The sequence below is a fragment of the Chenopodium quinoa genome, unplaced genomic scaffold (assembly GCF_001683475.1).
Source record: "Chenopodium quinoa cultivar QQ74 unplaced genomic scaffold, ASM168347v1, whole genome shotgun sequence".
NCBI lineage: Eukaryota > Viridiplantae > Streptophyta > Magnoliopsida > Caryophyllales > Amaranthaceae > Chenopodium > Chenopodium quinoa.
This window is the reverse complement of record NW_018744066.1, coordinates 155,864-173,179: the sequence shown is the minus strand read 5'-3', so window position 1 is coordinate 173,179 and position 17,316 is coordinate 155,864. Positions and strand designations below refer to the sequence as shown.

Genomic DNA, 17,316 nt, shown 5'->3' with positions numbered 1-17,316 from the left:
CAGGTGAATTCGAGCCAAATTGACGCAAATCAGCTGTTACAAGACAAGTACAGTACATGTGAGTCGCCTCATGAGCCAATTTACAGGCTAATCTATGCTTAGAATACGGTTTGAATATAGTAGTTAATAATTTGGTAGTTCAACTATCGTCAAATGCAAATAATTTGAACCACTTTTTAATCATCGTAAAATTACTCTATCAATTGACGACATTTTATAAGTTTATTTTTTGTGCATTCACCTAGTCATTTTCCTAAATAATGAAACAATAGGCAATAAGGCCAATAACACTAGCCATATAGATTTAGTACTTGATACAATAACCCTAATTCTCCTTTTATGAAAGGGTAAAGAGAGAGAAAGACAACACATTAATCTGGAAAAAAATTAAATGATTGAAGGGGACTTTGCTTTAAGGAGCTGGCAGTGGACCATCTTATGTACATTAGAGCTCCAAGGTCAGGCGCTCCAACTGAAATGAATTAATACAAACCTTTTTGTTTATTTTTTAGAGTTGTTTTAGTAGTTGGTTTATGTCTTGTTCCCTAGTGTTTTTACAACGTTTTGGACGATTGTTATTATTAGTAAACAAACAAACCAACTGAATAGTTGTTACGTTTTTATAGAGTTGAAAGTTGGAGCAGTAGTTTGGAGTTTTCGGGTTGTGTTTCGGAGATTTTATTGATTGTGATTCATTCATATTATAAACGAGTGAGACGTCGCGTTATTAAGAAATATCGTTCTCAACAATGTTTTACTTGTGCTTTTTAAAGTTTTACCGTTGTTGGGTTCAATTGTTTCATATTGTACTTAAATTGAGTGTCTATTCGTGATTGTTTTTACTGCTGTTTTAGAAATAAAGCCATGATTAAGTAAATTAGATATAAAAAAAAATAATACTTAAATAAAAAGTTTTATCCCATCCCATGCTTGTCACATACATATATTATGTGTCTTTAAAATTAAAAAGTGAAAGTTGTTAATATTATCTAGCATGCATGCCTAAGTATTTTTGGGGAAAGGAAGGGGAGTTGTTAGTGTCGGCATAATACTATTGATTAGTGTTTTAATTATAGGTTTGATATGTAGTATTTGCTTACAAGTTTATTCTCTTTTACAATTGATGCTTTAGGTTGAAATTTTTTTCATAATGAACTAAATAGCTAATTAAATTAATGAGGTAATAAATTATATAATGAATCTTTAATTATGGATGTGATGTGAATATGTGATGACAGAAGAAAATGGGCAAATTGTCAATTATATATCTAAAATCAAAGTTAATATCATTAAAGACAGTAAATTAAACATGGTCATTGCATGGTAGATGATGTACAAGTATACAACCATGCATGAAATCAAAGATACATGTCGTGATCTTTACCGACTAATTAACAATTGGATTATTGACAAATTGAAATCAATATATATTTTGTCATTATGAAGGGGTGGAAATTTTGAATTTCTAATAAATAATCCTTATATAAGATGCATTAATAGTAGCATTATTATAATAAGTCATTGTCAATTAAAAGATAATTATCCTTAAATGATGAATTGGTGCCATATTGCATTCAAATGAAAGATTCATAAATAGTGATTTAATTAATTACTTTGCCAATAGGTGAGAAACTATTAAAAATCATAATAAGTTTTTATAATGATAATCTTGTTTTACCAATATCATAATTAAGATATATAGTGAACTATCGTCATAGTTGCAACTTGAAGCAAATATGTGCATGTATTGACAAGATTGCTAATGTATGAAAACTATGTTAATATAAACAATATATTTAGCGCCCGCCAGTTTAGATATCCGATCTATATACATAATATGCATGAGTTATGTTGTATTATTTTTCAAACTTGTATAACCTATTTCACACGATGAGTTGATGATTTTTTTTTTCTTTTTTTCTTTTCAATGAGCGGGTGAACTTATTTCTTCTTAATATTGTATATTATATTTCTAACACTATACTTTATCATGCATTACACTATATAAGAGAGTAACCATGGTTACTCGCTGATTAGATAGAAGGGAGCCTTTAATTCAAATAAATTATACAACCATGTTTTGTTTTTTCTTTAAATTAATAGAATATCACATGAATTGCAAGGAGCCAGGTAAAACAAGAATAGCTTGATCTTGATAAAAGACCTAACATTAAAGAGCTTTCCATGTCTCTATTAAATTGACAACGAACTTTAAAATCGATTTTGATGCAAGCTTTGACCTAGCTATATGAATCCTTGACCTTGAACGAGTAGCTCATTTCCTTTGGGCAGTTTTGTAATTTTACATCCATGCATTTTGCATCAATATTAATAAGTTAGAGTAATTTTATTGTTTATTTTTTTACTATTGTTATTTTCTTAACTATTGTGTTAATATAAACATCAAAAGACTCAAAAGGAGTGGAGCGTGAGGTACGTGACGAGAGTCTCAAAACAGTGTAATGTTTTGCTTTAATTGCTAACATTAGACTTAAAATATGTTTAATTCATGAATTGATGTTTTTAATACGAAGTTAAGGTCTTATGATGATAAGGATTAAGAATGTCATTCTTTATATAGCTTGTAGGGCTATGAGCTTATCACGCTTCCGTAACAAGCCTTTTTACTAATCGCGGGCTCATTGGGAGTCGTAACTACTTAGAGCATGTTTAGTACGTAGGAGTGTTTCTTTTTTTTTTAATAAGTAACGGATTCAATCAAACTATTATTACCATTATCAAGTGTTTGGTTAAAGCTAATAATAATTATGATTTCCAACTTTCATTTTGATTTGTTACTTTTTTAATTGAAACCTAAAGTAACAATTATCCTTACTCTCCTCAAACAAAAATTAAATAAACGAATGAAGATACTAGGTTTTAGTTGTTATTTTCCATGGTTTAACTAAGTAAATGAAAATATAAGAATTAGATGATTCATCTATTTCCTCTTATTTGTTTTCTTTTTGCTTCATTTCCATTGTTCATATCAAACATTCCCTTATTTCCTTCATTATTAGTTTATTACTACATCTACATGTTTTGATTTTTGATATATAATACTCCCCTCGTCCCTAAATGATGTGCATGTTTTTAATATTTCACAAAACTTAAGAAAAGTGAAAAAAGTATAAAATCACGTGTGAATTACATTGGGAACTAGGTTAGGTCCCGTGCCATGCACGGTTATTTTTAAGAATTGTTTCATATTAATACTACATTTAGTTATAAAATAATAATTTGTTTAAAATATTATGCTTAATTTATGAAAGAGCCTATTAGCTAGTATATTTTCTTTAAAACTACTTTTGCCTACACATATCTCTATGTGCACCCGGGGGTATGTAAAAGGTGATAATTAGCCACTGCCCATTGGCAAGACATGATTTTAAAAATATGCATTTGTTAATATGCATATATTTTTGTATATATTTGATTTCACTAAATGAATTTATTAAAACGTAGGACATTAAAAATTATGTTAATAATTTTTTTTTCTTTTCTTTTTTGCTTAAATTTAAAGTTGTTATTTTTTTCTTGGAAGGATAAATCAAATATTTTATTTGAAGTAATTTTTTAATATTTGATATTCGAATTACTTTCTTGGAGCTTTTAATATATAATTAAATTAAAATAAAAATAAAAATAGAATCCTTCTAGTAATATTTGACACAAATTCTATAAAAAAAATCTATTTTTTTTTATATAGTTGATAATATATTATGGAAATATACATCAAATCTTTTAATTGTGTATAAATTTGTTATCTTTTATTTATGTATTGTATAAGATTTTTTTCCAAAATATTTTTTTAATAAAAAAAAAACTAAGGACACACCAGAAAATGACATTGATATATTTGATTTCACTAAATGAATTTATTAAAACGTAGGACATTAAAAATTATGTTAAGCTTTTTTTTTCTTTTTTTTTTGCTTAAATTTAAAGTTGTTAATTTTTTTTGGAAGGATAAATCAAATATTTTATTTTAAGTAATTTTTTAATATTTGATATTCAAATTACTTTCTTGGAGCTTTTAATATATAGTTAAATTAAAATAAAAATAAAAATAAAAATAGAATCCTTCTAATAATATTGACACAAATTCTATAAAAAAATCTAATTTTTTTTTTTTATTTTTTTTTTACTTATGTTTATATAGTTGATAATATATTATGGAAATATACATCAAATCTTTTAATTGTGTATAAATTTGTTATCTTTTATTTATGTATTGTATAAGATTTGTTTCCAAAATATTTTTTTAATAAAAAAAAAACTAAGGACACACCAGAAAATGACACGTGTCATTGCTGGTGTGTCTTTTAGTATATAGTTATTGATTGATTGATTGTTAGTTACAAAGAGTTATTTTGTTATAGAAAAATTGTCAAGAATAAAACAATCTTTCAGCGGTTTCCCAAAAATAAAACGACCTTTTGATTATTCTAAAATAAAACAACCTTTGACCTAAATATGCTCAAAATAGGGGCGTCGGTGTAGGTGGCCAAAGTGGGTGGTACAGGGTCTTCAAGGTGTCCAAAAACAGAGAAAGAAACTTGAAGAGGTGGTCGTGTAGTAATTCCATGATGGCTCTTATTCCCTTCGTTATTTATTTAAAATAAGGAAATTTTAACTTTTACCACAAAAAAAATAAAAAAAAAATTTTTTTTTTACTACCAAAACTTCTAAAACTTTTATTTTACCACAAAATATATTTTTTTTTACCACCTGTCGTCAAAAACCTAACGGAATTTTTAAAATACTTCGAATTTCGTGTCAAACACATGCTCTTTAAAGGTTTTCGGGGGCATTTTAGTTCTACGGGTCCAATTTGAAGTCAGAATTGACAAAAAATGATCGAAAATGCCTCGTTTTGCGTGTTTAAAAAACCTCGATTTGCGTGATTACGCAAAACGAGGCATTTTCGATCATTTTTTTGTCAATTCTGACCTCAAATTGGTTCACGAAGAATCAAAATGGCCCCCTAAATGTATGAAGAGCATGGTTTGCGCACAAAATTCGATTTTTTTTTAAACCGTTAGATTTAATGGTTTTCTCGTTAGGTGGTAAAAAACAATTTTTAGAATTTTTTTTTTGGCAAAATAAAAGGTTTAGAAGTTTTGATGATAAAAATTATTTTTTTATTTTATTTTTTATTATGGAAAAAGTCAAAATTTCAATTTTCATTACTCCGTACAAATCAATTCTAATTTTCTCCTTTCCCTTGAATCAAACGGCCCTAAAAGCCCTAAAATCAATTCTAATTTTCAACTCTTTTTCACTTCACTCTACTCTCAACCTTCTCTTTACACATCAATGGGCGACCGTGGCCGAGATGAAAGAGACCGCGACCGAGACCGTGACCGCGGCCGCGATGAGAGGGACCGCGACCACCGCGATCGTGACCGTCGGAGAGATGTAGACGACCGTGACCGACACCGAGACCGAGACCGACGCTCCCGCCACGCCCGCTCGCGCTCACGCTCGCCAGATCGGCGCCGCCGCTCCCGGTCACAATCCGAAGCACGGTCCCGTTCCAGGTCCCGCTCCGTCGACCGCTCCCGCCGTCACCACCACCATTCACGGAGGAGAGAGAATGACGACTACGATGACACCGACCGCAATGTCGTCTCCGAATTCGTCGAAGGAATTGCTAAGGAGCAGAAGAAGAAGAAATCGGAACGAAGAGAAGACAGAGAGAAGAGTCAGAACAATGATAATGGTGGTATTAATGGTGAAGAAGGTGGTGAAGATGATGAAATTGAGATGATGAAGAAATTAGGGATTCCGGTAGGGTTTGATAGTACGAAAGGGAAGCCTGTTCCTGGTGCTGATGTTAGTGGTGTTCGTGCTGTTACGAAGCGTCAGCCTCGACAGTATATGAATCGTAGAGGTGGATTCAATCGTCCTTTGCCTGCTGAGCGCAATCGCTAGGGTTTCTTCACTTCTCAAGGTTAGGGTTTACAATTGATTTTGTTGAATTTGTAATTTTATTTTGTTTAGTTATGTTTTTGCTTTGAATTTGTTTTGATTGCACTATGAATTTTGTGAATATATGATTATTGAGTAAGACATTATTGTGTAGTGAAAATCTTTGTCATCGGATTACTAGATTTGGCCTATGTATTGAATTTACGTGTATTCGAATCATGGATGGAAAATTTGTCCTTCCACCTGGTTTGGGAATGTGGGAGTGAGTTGTTATGTAATGTCTTTGTTTTTTTTGGAGAATAATTGCATATGTAGTGAAACTTGATTTGAAAGTCAAATAAATTTACCAATAATGCTAGTTAAATGAGGCAGAGGCACCATGGAGTAATAGGATTCTGAGCGTGCATAGCCATATACCGTCTCATATTCTGTTTGTTGGACCTTAATAACCTATAGGTGGGTGCTTCGGACAAATCACTACTTACCTAGGCTGCATCTTAGCTGTACAAAATGAAGTAATCTGTATAATGTCTGGCTTAAGAGTTGCCTCTTCGCTGCTGGTTAAAAATAGGGGCAAATGTCCCAAAAACTTCTAGGTGTTACATGTATTTGGATTATGCAAAAGCTAATGTGTGGTTTAACAATTTTAACGCAAATTCATTGGGGCTTCAGCATCAAGGTTCAGTACACATGCTCACCTTGCATGTTGTGCCTTAATTATAAGCCATAAATCGTGTGTTGCACCTTGCATGTTGTGCCTTAATTATAAGCCATAAATCGTGTGTTGCACCTTGCATGTGCATTAAGTTCAGAACATAGGTATGGGCTCTCTTTTAGAAGTGAGGTTTTTCTGTAAGTATGCTGATTTTAGCTATTGAATTGGACTTATCTCATCGTGCTTTATTATGGGTTCATTTTTTGGAGAAATAGTGTCAGAAGTTTCTTCAATTCTCATACTAGTACTAAAGTGACACTCCTTTTGTTATCTTAATGCTCTTAATAAGCTTGTCATTCATCCTCTTCCTAAGCATTTTTTAAATCGTGAGGAATCCATGAAATTCTGTAAGTTAGGTGTACATTGCATCCGTTTTTCTTGACACTTAGCGTTTCAGTTTTTGGTTCTCCTTATCTAGTGTGGACTTTGTAACAAAGGATTTTCTAACATATTATTGTCTGTATTAGCATGTCAATTTGAGAAGTTAATAATGGCTTAGATGAGAATTTGGTATCAAATTTGCAGATTTTTTAAGATGGATAAAAATAAGGCCAACATTATTAGACATAGTATGATTGCAACATCTGTGTTGGTGAGATATAAAAGATTGAAAGAAGAGGCTTAGGTGGTTATAGGGTGTAATGAAGAAGGCTTTTAAATGCTGAGTAGCTGAGGTGAGCAAGTGTAAGGTAACAAGTTGTTACAAGAGATTAAGAAACTCCTACTACAAAATAATTTGGGATGGAGGAAGTGTAAGAAATTTGGCATGAGTGGGATCATCCTCATTGATGGATGTCCTTTTTCCTTTTGGTGTATGTCTTGGATTGCCTGATTATGAGGAGTATTGTAGATTGTGTCGGTGATTTAAAACTAAGTGGAGGGAGGTAGTTAATTTCTCAGTTTTCGATTCGGATATTTCTTTCTTTTCAATGACCCCAGAGAAATTTAGGGATGCTTTTTTTTAGTCTCTCCTTTCTATTAACTCTTGACTTGAATATAGTGGTTGTAAAATTTTAGGCGGGCATTGGTCAATGCTGATGTTTGTACTTTAGATTGTTGTGCTGAGGTGTATTCCCTTTTTGTTTTGGAGGAAAAATGGAACAAGTGCTTGGTGGGTCCTTTTCGAGATTCTATCATAATTGGGTGAAGGGGTTTAGTCTTCATCAGAGGGTTGTATATGCTTACCAAACTATATTCGCCAAGTATTCTTCTGCTGCTATTTTCTTCCATGTTAAGTCTTTGTGAGCATGGCTGAGAAGTTAATAAAACTCAGTGAGAAATTTTTAGCGGTGGTTTGACACATGTTTAGAGACTATAGAAGAGATAGGTGGGTCGGGATTCATTGTGGCTATAGAAGAAGGGGCTCCCGGTTTATGGAATTTTGTGTTTGGTAATAAAAATAGCCATGGTGTTTTTCTATGTAGCATAACTACTTGTTTCTTGTAATGGACTAGCCTAGGGGGAAGGGGCACTCATGGTAAAGCAAATTAGTTTGTCATGACTAGCTTGGACAAGGCTACCAATTGGTTAGAGGTTTGAGAAGAAAGGAAGTGAGAAAAGCTATATACAGATCTCTTCATGAGAAAATAAGAACATTTTTGTGAGTTTTGTTTACTTTGATTATCTTGTAGTGGGAGAGACTACAAATGGTCTAGGATTGTAAGCCACCGTTTGATGATTTATTCACATTTAACTACAATCAACTATCAAACTTTTCCTAAATTTTCTTCTTCTTCCCATTTGATTTGTTTCTGATTTAGTCTATAACATTCTTGTAGCCTAATGAGTAGGACCAGAGTTGGTTATAATTAGTGGGATGCGTTTTCCGGAACTTGTGGCTTTGACACTAGCATGTAAGTTTACCTCGCAAGTGTCTCATTCTCCCTTCTCCTGTGTTTTGGTGGATAAAATCAGTTACTTTGCTTTAGGAAGCTACTCTTTTTCTGTTTCCTTTAGCTATCCTTTTTATCTTCCTTTGATTCTTAATCCTCTTATTGCATCTTTTATGGCGCTAGAAGGCAAGATTTATATATGGAACTTTCAATGGTGGTCTTGAGGGATACCAACAAAATGCACTGTCTAAGATATGTGACTTCTGCATTTTGTGGAAATTTGTTTATTGACTAATTCTTTTGCTTCTGCGATATCAGACAACTTAGGCAATGCAAGTTTAATCAGTTTTTCCTTCCGCATGAGCTGCCTTCTTAGCCTGGCATCTCTATCTATATCATGTACTTATCACTTCCTTTTTCAGTGTGAGAAGGCGACACTGATTCATAGTATATCCTTATAAAATAGAGGAAATAAAGTATGGAACTTGCATTATACTTGGCTGTTTAAAGTCTCATTATTTTATGGGTTGCCTAAGACTTCGTAGAGTTTGATGGGTGTATATTCATGTGCTATTGCTGGAAAATCTTTTGTTGCATAGTATATTCTAATACAATAGAGAAAACTAGGGAGCTCACACTATGTTTGGCTGTTCAATGTTCTTAAGTCTCTTTTTTATGGGATGCTTAAGACTTCCTAGAGTTTGATGGGTGTATATTCATGTGCTACTGCTGGAAAATCTTTTGTTGCATAGTATATTCTTATTAAACAAGAGGAAACTAGGGAGCTCAAACTATGTATTTGGCTGTGGAATGTTCTAAAGTCTCATTATATAATGGGATGCCTAAGACTTTGTAGAGTTAGATGGGTGTATATTCATGTTCTATTGCAAGGAAATCTTTTTTTGCATAGTATATTCTTATAAAATAGAGGAAATTTGGGAGCTCGCAATATATTTGGTTGTTTGATGTTCTATCATTAGCTTATCTATTGAATTTCTGAAATTTATAATAACTTTTCGATTTTTCTAAATTCATTTTATGAAATTCCACACTATTAATCCGGCAAATTTAATCACACTTCCATTTTGTTACCTTTAAGGATTGAACCATCCCATATGGTATCTTCATCTTTTGGCAAGTTGAAACACTTTGCCTCAAATTCTGCCACCAACAAAAGATCTTCATGTCCTTATACAAGTTATCCCCTCCATGATGCATTGAATAAGGAGAACTATGAACTTCTTCCATCAATCTTTGTTTGATGTCTCCACGAAGTTGTGGAACACCCTATCTTCCCTTAAAGCGAATACTTGGGTGTACTGGGTAAGTGAATTAAGGCTAAAAGGATAATCCACAGTTCTTTAGTCATAAAATTCATATTTCTTTGCCTTTTTATATCCATGGCATGCCAAATGATGTCTGTAATAAAATCACGCACAAGTATAGCATCTGTTTGAACTAATCTTTAATCATAGAAGTTTTCCATCATCATCTGTGATAACATAAACTATTAAGTAAACATATACTATGAGAATATTCCAATTTCCACAAGATTAAATCTAAATCTCATCACCAATGGGATTAAAATTCCATAAATACACAAAATACATGGACCTATACTTAGACTAATGCACATAATTTGTTTTTAAAAAACCAAATAATTTCAAATCATTTTAGTGATGAGTTTTTGGATTTATTCTTATGGAAATTGGAATTTTCTCATTGTATATTTTACTTAATAGTTTATGTTAAGAAGACATTTATATGATGAAAGACTAGTTGAGATAGATGTTATACTTGTGTGTGATTTTATTACAAATATTATTTTGCATGCCATGGATATAAAAGGCAAAAGAAATATAAAATTTATGACTGAAGAACCGTGGACCATCCTTTAAGCCTTAATTTAGTTACCTAATACACCGAAGTATTCGATTTAAGGCAAGATGATGTGCTCCACGACATCGTGTAGACATCAAATAGAGATTGGCAATCCATCCCGGAGGGGATAGTTGTATAAGGACATGAAAAAACCTTTGGTGCCCGAATATGAAGAAAAAAGTGGCACAATTTGTGGCAAAGTGTTTAACTTGCCAAAATATGAAGATAGAACACCAAAGACCATAGGGGAAGTTTCAATCCTTAGAGGTGTCGAAATAAAAGTGGGATTCAATTTCCATGGATTTTGCTAGATGAGTTGTGTTTGGAATTTCAAAAAATGAATTTGGTGGTATCAGGAGAGATGAAATGTAGAAAGTATTAGTAGAATTTAGGAGTAGGATAAAGAGTGAGGAATAATGTGTTGGTGTTTGTGGTTTTTTTTGAAGCCATGGGTGGAGTTATGGAGTACGGTAGAGGAGATATAAAATTGGTTTAGATGGGCGAGATGGGGATTTTGTATTGTGGTTCTGAAGAGATAAAATAGAAGAAGTTGAAGCATTTCTTTATTTATTTTTATTGAAATTTTCTCCATTGGAGCTCTACAAGATGCTGTGAAGAAGATTATGAGTTTAGGAGAAAGAAAGGGGAAGGTGGGATTCTGCAAAAAAAAAAACAGGAGAAAGATTGAGGAGAACTCTGGAGGTGGTAGTGTGGTATTATACCCCAAGGTGAAGGTGTGATGTGGTGGTGTGGACTATGGTAGAGGAGAAGAGAGTAATTTGGTTTTAAGAGATGGTGGAGAAGGCATAGGGGAAAGAAAGGTGGATTGTGGGTAGGTGTAGGAGATGATCAGGAAAATCGTGCTTTTGAGGGTGGGTCACTTTTGTGTTGTTTCTCTTTTTTCTCATTAGATACTTCACTTGCATAGATTTTCAAAAAGGAGGGTGTATGATTCCACTTGCATTGGTTTTAAGAAAGGAGGGAGTGTTTGCTAACAACTTTAACTGTTAGTAACTTTACACGTTTATACTCTCGGATTATATATTCAGGAACTAAAGGTTCTGCCCCTTGAAAAGAAAAAGAAATTAAAGTTTCTTAGAGTAAGTGTAGACCAAACAAAGCCCCTTTCACAGTGTGTTTATGTAATAGCTATTGGAGAAACTGTACAACCCTTTTGAATAAAGCTTTTTTAGATTGTGGAAAAAAAGGTGGATCCCTCTATTCTTGCATTTGATATATTTCTATCTCCTACAGCTTTTGGTCTAGAGCCTATGTTTGTTTGCTTGTTTTTTCAAAATAGTTTGTGTGCCTGTGTCGATCTATGGCTTTAAGTTTCTCTTAATGGAAATTTGTGTATTAAAAGCTTGAGGAATGGAAGAGGAATGGTGGCACGTGAAAATGTATGTGATAGTGCTACAGTCTATACATGTCAATTGCTGGATGTGATTGTACCTAATGGTGCAGTGATGCGCAATATATTACATTTAAAGAAACTTGAATATAATTTGTTCTAGAAATCGTGTTGGACTGGAGGCTGACTGAGACTTCACCTAGTATAATCTCTACAAGCATACTTCCATATGCAATGCAGTTACGAAGGTGGTACATTTAAATAAGAAAAATTCATATTTGCTGCGGGTAGGGGGGTAAACCCAAATAATTTTTTAAACTTGCTGAACTGGATATTCATGTTATATCCACTTGTGCACCTTGTGTCATTCATACTCCATGGAAGTATATGCTCAAGGGACGATTCTTTTTTCTACATAGGATTGAAGGATTGTGGAATAGAGGTTGTGGAACATTTTTTTATATAGGAAATGGGGTTTCTGGAAGTTAAACAACCAGAACTGTCTTTGTACTCATGCTAGTTTAAGCTGGAGCAGTGTATCTTTGACTGTTGATGCCAGTATGCTTTGTCTTCTTATTTCTTTCCAGTTATTAGGGACATGTTATCTTTAATCATTAAATAGTACAACTACTAAACTAGAAGCTGATGCGATTCTTGTTTATTATATTAGTAATTTGTGACGCTTCTGCGTTCCTGAAATTGTCTGTTTGATACAGAATTTGCAGTTACATTCTGACTGAATGAAGCCTATGTAGCTTGTTTTGTGCATTTGGTAGAGTTTAAATATTTTGAAGATTGCAACTGCACAATGAACGAACTTTCAAAAACTTGCAAGGTAAACAGTCTTCTGAAGGGTTGATAACATAAACTTTGTGAAAAATTATTTACTTCCAAGTGGATTGTTTTGTTGTGAAGTTGTATGCTGGTTCTTAAGTGAATGATTATAATTGTTGTGTTCATTGCCCATTTTGTTTGCGCTAATTGTCCATTAATTAACTATGGAGATGTCTTTTTAGGATGATTTTTTTTAAAATTTTTATATATATATTTATGGGACGGGCAGGGGATTTGGAACAGTTGCAAGTTAAATAGAGCCTGTCCTTGTTTCAACATATCCCTCCATCCCAAAATAATTGTCTGCCTTTCTATTTTAGCTTGTTCTTTCCTCGTTTCTTTACAAAATTACGTATGAATCAATTATCATTCCTTGCAATTTACGACCGCTTATCAAAGGTGAGTATGCATCAGCAATTAAAAAGGTAGTCATGGGTAGTCCTTGTTTCTTAAATGATGTTGAAAAAGGTTTTGGTGTTGAAAGGTCTTTTCATCTAGCAAGTAATGTTGGAGAAAGTAGTTGGGCTTGGGCCACAATTAATTTGTGATACAAAAAAGAGTGTAATGAGTCTATTAATTATATATCGATATTGATTACACTTTAATATTGTTAAAAGTCAACACATCATCATTTAGATGAAAAAAAAGTCTTTGATAAGGTTTAGGAGGATTTTATGTACGACGTGATAATCCTTGATCGATCTTGTTGATGTGTGAAACTTCTTATTCCAGGTTCTTGAAACGTGTTTATCTTTGGAGATTATTGACTTCAGCAACTAGTAGCAAAAGCCAGGATCAGATGGAAATTTACCAAAACTGTTGTAATTCATTCGTTAGATACCAAGAGAAATCATCATCAAGGATTCAAGGGACTGGAGTTCTTGAATATGTTGTGACAATAGAAGTTAATGCTGCTGTAAATTTCAGCCTTGTTGCTTGATCATGCAGCGCCCCAACACTCAGCTCGATCTATAACCCGTATGTCATTTAATCCCTATTGAAGTAGTTGGTTCAAGAAAACCCCTCATTCAGTAACATTGTTTTGTTAGTTTAGTCGGCTGAAATGATCCGGCCGTATCCAAATATGCTAATGACAATATTAATTAGAAGAGAATTTTGTTTTCCAGTCATTTGTGTTAAAAGGATCATCTCAACTAAAAACTTAAGTTGATGGTTGAGACCAATTAATATGTTTAATTCTCTATTAGTTTGCGGTTTTGCACTAGGGCTACGGCAAACAATGAGCAAAGACCCTTCACCTTTATTCGATTTATGTGGTTATCACTATGAAGGTTACTTTGAGAACAATTGTATAACCAAGATAAGTCTGGGGATAAGATTGTAATGATACAGAAACTTTTGCTCAATTAATGTAACCTTAAAAATGTGATTAAAATGACAAGTAATTTATTATACAGTTATACATTTTAGTGGGTATACAAATTCGGTGAGACTGTCAATTAAAGAAAATGTTAGCATGTTGGCAACAAGAACATAATGATGGGTTTAAATCTGCTCAGATATTTCTAATTTAATCAAAAAATTCAAAATGATTATTCGATGCTAATATAATCTAGGCATGAGCGAGTTGACGGAGAGAGCTCAATAATCATGCGTTGGAACTCGAATGATAATACCCATGCATGTGAAAGTTACGTATATGGACTCATTGCGTCGAACCAATTTTTAAAAGTCAATAATAAATCATCTACCATAAAACTAGGTGTAGCTTTATTCAATAACTTCAACCTAAATTATCCTTAGCTTAATACCACATATTGGCATCTACATATAATGGATGACTTTTCCTTAGTAATAAGTTTATTACGATATGGTTTCAAAAAAAAAAAAAAAAAAAAATAAATTTATGACCATATAAAACATACTTCGTATGTCATTTTTATGTGCTTTCTTGTCTAGACCAATTTTGAAATGACATCTTGAGCCTAATGGAATGTGTTATGTTTATGAACTTATTAGACCAATTCTAATTGTGTCTTGTCATACTTTTCCGATAAAAATGTGGCCAAATTATTTAACCCATAAGCCATAACTTGATGCACATAGTAAAAATAATTTTCGTGTTAGGTGGTACACCTTATGCTTTCCTTATTGCATGGCAAGATGCATAGTATGAGAGACCTGAGAGTGAGAGTAATCAAGCATTAAGAAGTAGAGTGGCTTTCACGTAGGATAATGCATTAATGATGCAGCACATAAGCTTATAATCTGATTTTTAAAGTGATACTAATTTAAAAATATATGATAAAATAACTACATAGAATATTAATCCCATTTTTATTTTTCCCTTCAGACTTTATACATCATTTTTTTTTAATTATTATCTTTATAATCAACCATGAACCGACTTTTAGGCCTAAAATCTACCAACTTACTACGTATCATCTTTTCCACATAGACTATAAGAACTTTTAGAAGGGGACAAACTTTCATGGTTTACCCAATTATATAAAATTTGATCTGTTTAACAGTTAAAAATTCACTTATTAGACAGCACATTCGGTGCATTTGATTACTCTTTTGTCTATATCTCAAGAAAAGATTTCCATACCTTCTAAACCAAACACCTTATTAAGTGTGATTGGTTGTACATATATTCTTTGTTTAACATTGCTCAATAACATATGTATATTCGGGTGTATTTTAGGAAAAACGATCTCGAGGCGTAGTATTGGTTGAAATGGTATTAAGTTAGGAATTCATGACAAAATTATGTGTCGTTCGGTGTAATTAATGTTAATTTTACTCTAATATTCGCACTTTAATTCTTTTATCTAACGCCTCGGGGGCACTCATTAGCTTTTACCTAGGAAAAATTAATATACTCGGTCGTAATCTTTTGTAAATTTACCATGTAAATATCGTATTGCATTTATAACAGATGTAAAACTTTAATTTATATGGTGTATTCGAGACATTCGAGTGTATAATTCACATCTTGGAAAAAAAATTAAAGTGATGCTGTCCGTCCTTCCCCCACAACACCATTATGAATGGAGTATAATTTATTGACGTATAAAAATGGGAAGAATTGGGTGCTTTGAATGGAGAGCATCTTAGCATCATGTGATTGGAGGGGTGTGTCATGTTTCGTTGGGTAGTTACATGTTATCGGTGAGTCCGTGAATATAAATGCGAAAGAACCTGATTCATAGCTCTCTTCAACTCAAAGCGATAAAAAGGGAAACTAAAAAATATTTTCCCCTTTCCAAAAAAACAAAACATGTATTTCTTTTGTTTTTTATACTTATAATTGTTTGACTTTTATATTATTTATTTACTTTATTTTGATTAATATTGATGATTTATAGTTAAGAAAAAAATATAGTCACGTGGAATTGAGTTAGATTCGTCTCAATTTGTACCATTTTTACATCAAATGTTTATAATTTAACATTAACAATAGCACATAAGACACGATTTATGATTTTTGTTTTGAACAAAATATTAATAGATGATCAAAGGTTTTTTTTTTAAGTATATATATTGACAACAACAATTTATATCAGGGAATTAATTAAACAATTTTACAAAATCTTTTTGAGGGAGCTAATTTAACGGCATTATATTTGATACAAGTAATGTGGAGTATTTAATTTCCCAAATTATATAAGTATTTGATCAAACGGAGTACAACATTTGTTTCTAAAAATTTATAATAAAATAATTTTTATCTCTCACAAATAATACTCTTTTATTATGAATAATACGGAGTAAAAAATAGGGAAAATATATTCCAGTAAAAAAAAGTGTTAAACCAAGAAGAAAATGTTCCTTCTATCAAGTATATCTGTATATTCAATTGACAAGTGGAACTTGTTTAAGAGAATGGCAAACGTTGATTGGGAGTATTTATATACTGTTGACCCAAATCCTAAGCAATTAAGCTACATGTGACTACATTTTTTCATTAATGGTGGTAAATCTCATGTCGAAAGTTGTAACTTCTCAAGTTTCATGGTTATAACAATAGATAACTTGACTAATTCAACCAATTCTTTTGCATGTCCTAATTTTCATGGGAATTCAAAATTTCTAGGAAATACATTTTAACTACGAAATACAAAGTAGGTGAAAGTACGTTGTTTTTTTTGACCAAAAAGATGCATAGTTAAGGAATATGGAATTCTCACATAATGTAGGAATCACCATCTCCATTAGGTCATTCATAATTCATAAGAATTACAATTTCTCTAGTCCCAGTCAAACACATTAAAACCTTGTCAGTTATTACTTGGTTTGATTGGTTTCAATTTCGATTTCAACTAATTTCATATCTCATTCTTAATATTTTGATCGGATATCTGATTGTGTTCACCTCTACGACTCTACATAAGATATAAATCATACAGTTATACAAATAAAAGAATCTCATTTAAGGCATGTTCTCTTCGGATTATTTTCAATTCAACTTTAATAAGTTCAGTTCAGTTCTTAATTTCTTTCTCTCATAAAATATTTAGTTTAGATCAGCTCAGTTTAGTCAATCAAAACAGACTTTAGTGAAAGCATTACTAGCATGAAAAAAAGGAAGGTTTATATTAGTAATGGGAATTAGCTATTCTTGGATTTTGTATAAAGTCCCTATCTCCACCTGCCCATTAAGACATTGGAAAGAACAAAAGAATAGAGCACAGCTATTTGTTTCCCTTCCAATGAAGAACCTACCAACCACTTTTTTCCACACAACAACTAGTGCATACTATTAAATATTTATTCCATGATTTTATATTACATGATCAACTAAT

General features: G+C 32.2%; 1 protein-coding gene across 2 annotated transcripts; it reads left to right on the top strand.

Annotated features, from left to right (window-relative positions):
• Positions 1–5,229: 5,229 nt before the first annotated feature.
• LOC110690842 (U4/U6.U5 small nuclear ribonucleoprotein 27 kDa protein-like) lies at positions 5,230–13,834 on the top strand. Of its 2 annotated transcripts, XR_002505171.1 has the most exons (3): positions 5,230–5,956; positions 12,430–12,548; positions 13,280–13,834. XR_002505171.1 is itself a non-coding variant. In XM_021867726.1 (2 exons), the coding sequence occupies exon 1, from the start codon at positions 5,320–5,322 to the stop codon at positions 5,935–5,937; it is 618 nt and encodes a 205-aa protein (XP_021723418.1). In that variant the 5' UTR covers positions 5,231–5,319; the 3' UTR covers positions 5,938–5,956; positions 13,280–13,834. The 2 variants fall into 2 exon arrangements, 1 of the variants encoding a protein (XP_021723418.1); XM_021867726.1 differs by lacking the exon at positions 12,430–12,548 and having other exon boundaries at positions 5,231–5,956.
• Positions 13,835–17,316: the final 3,482 nt, after the last annotated feature.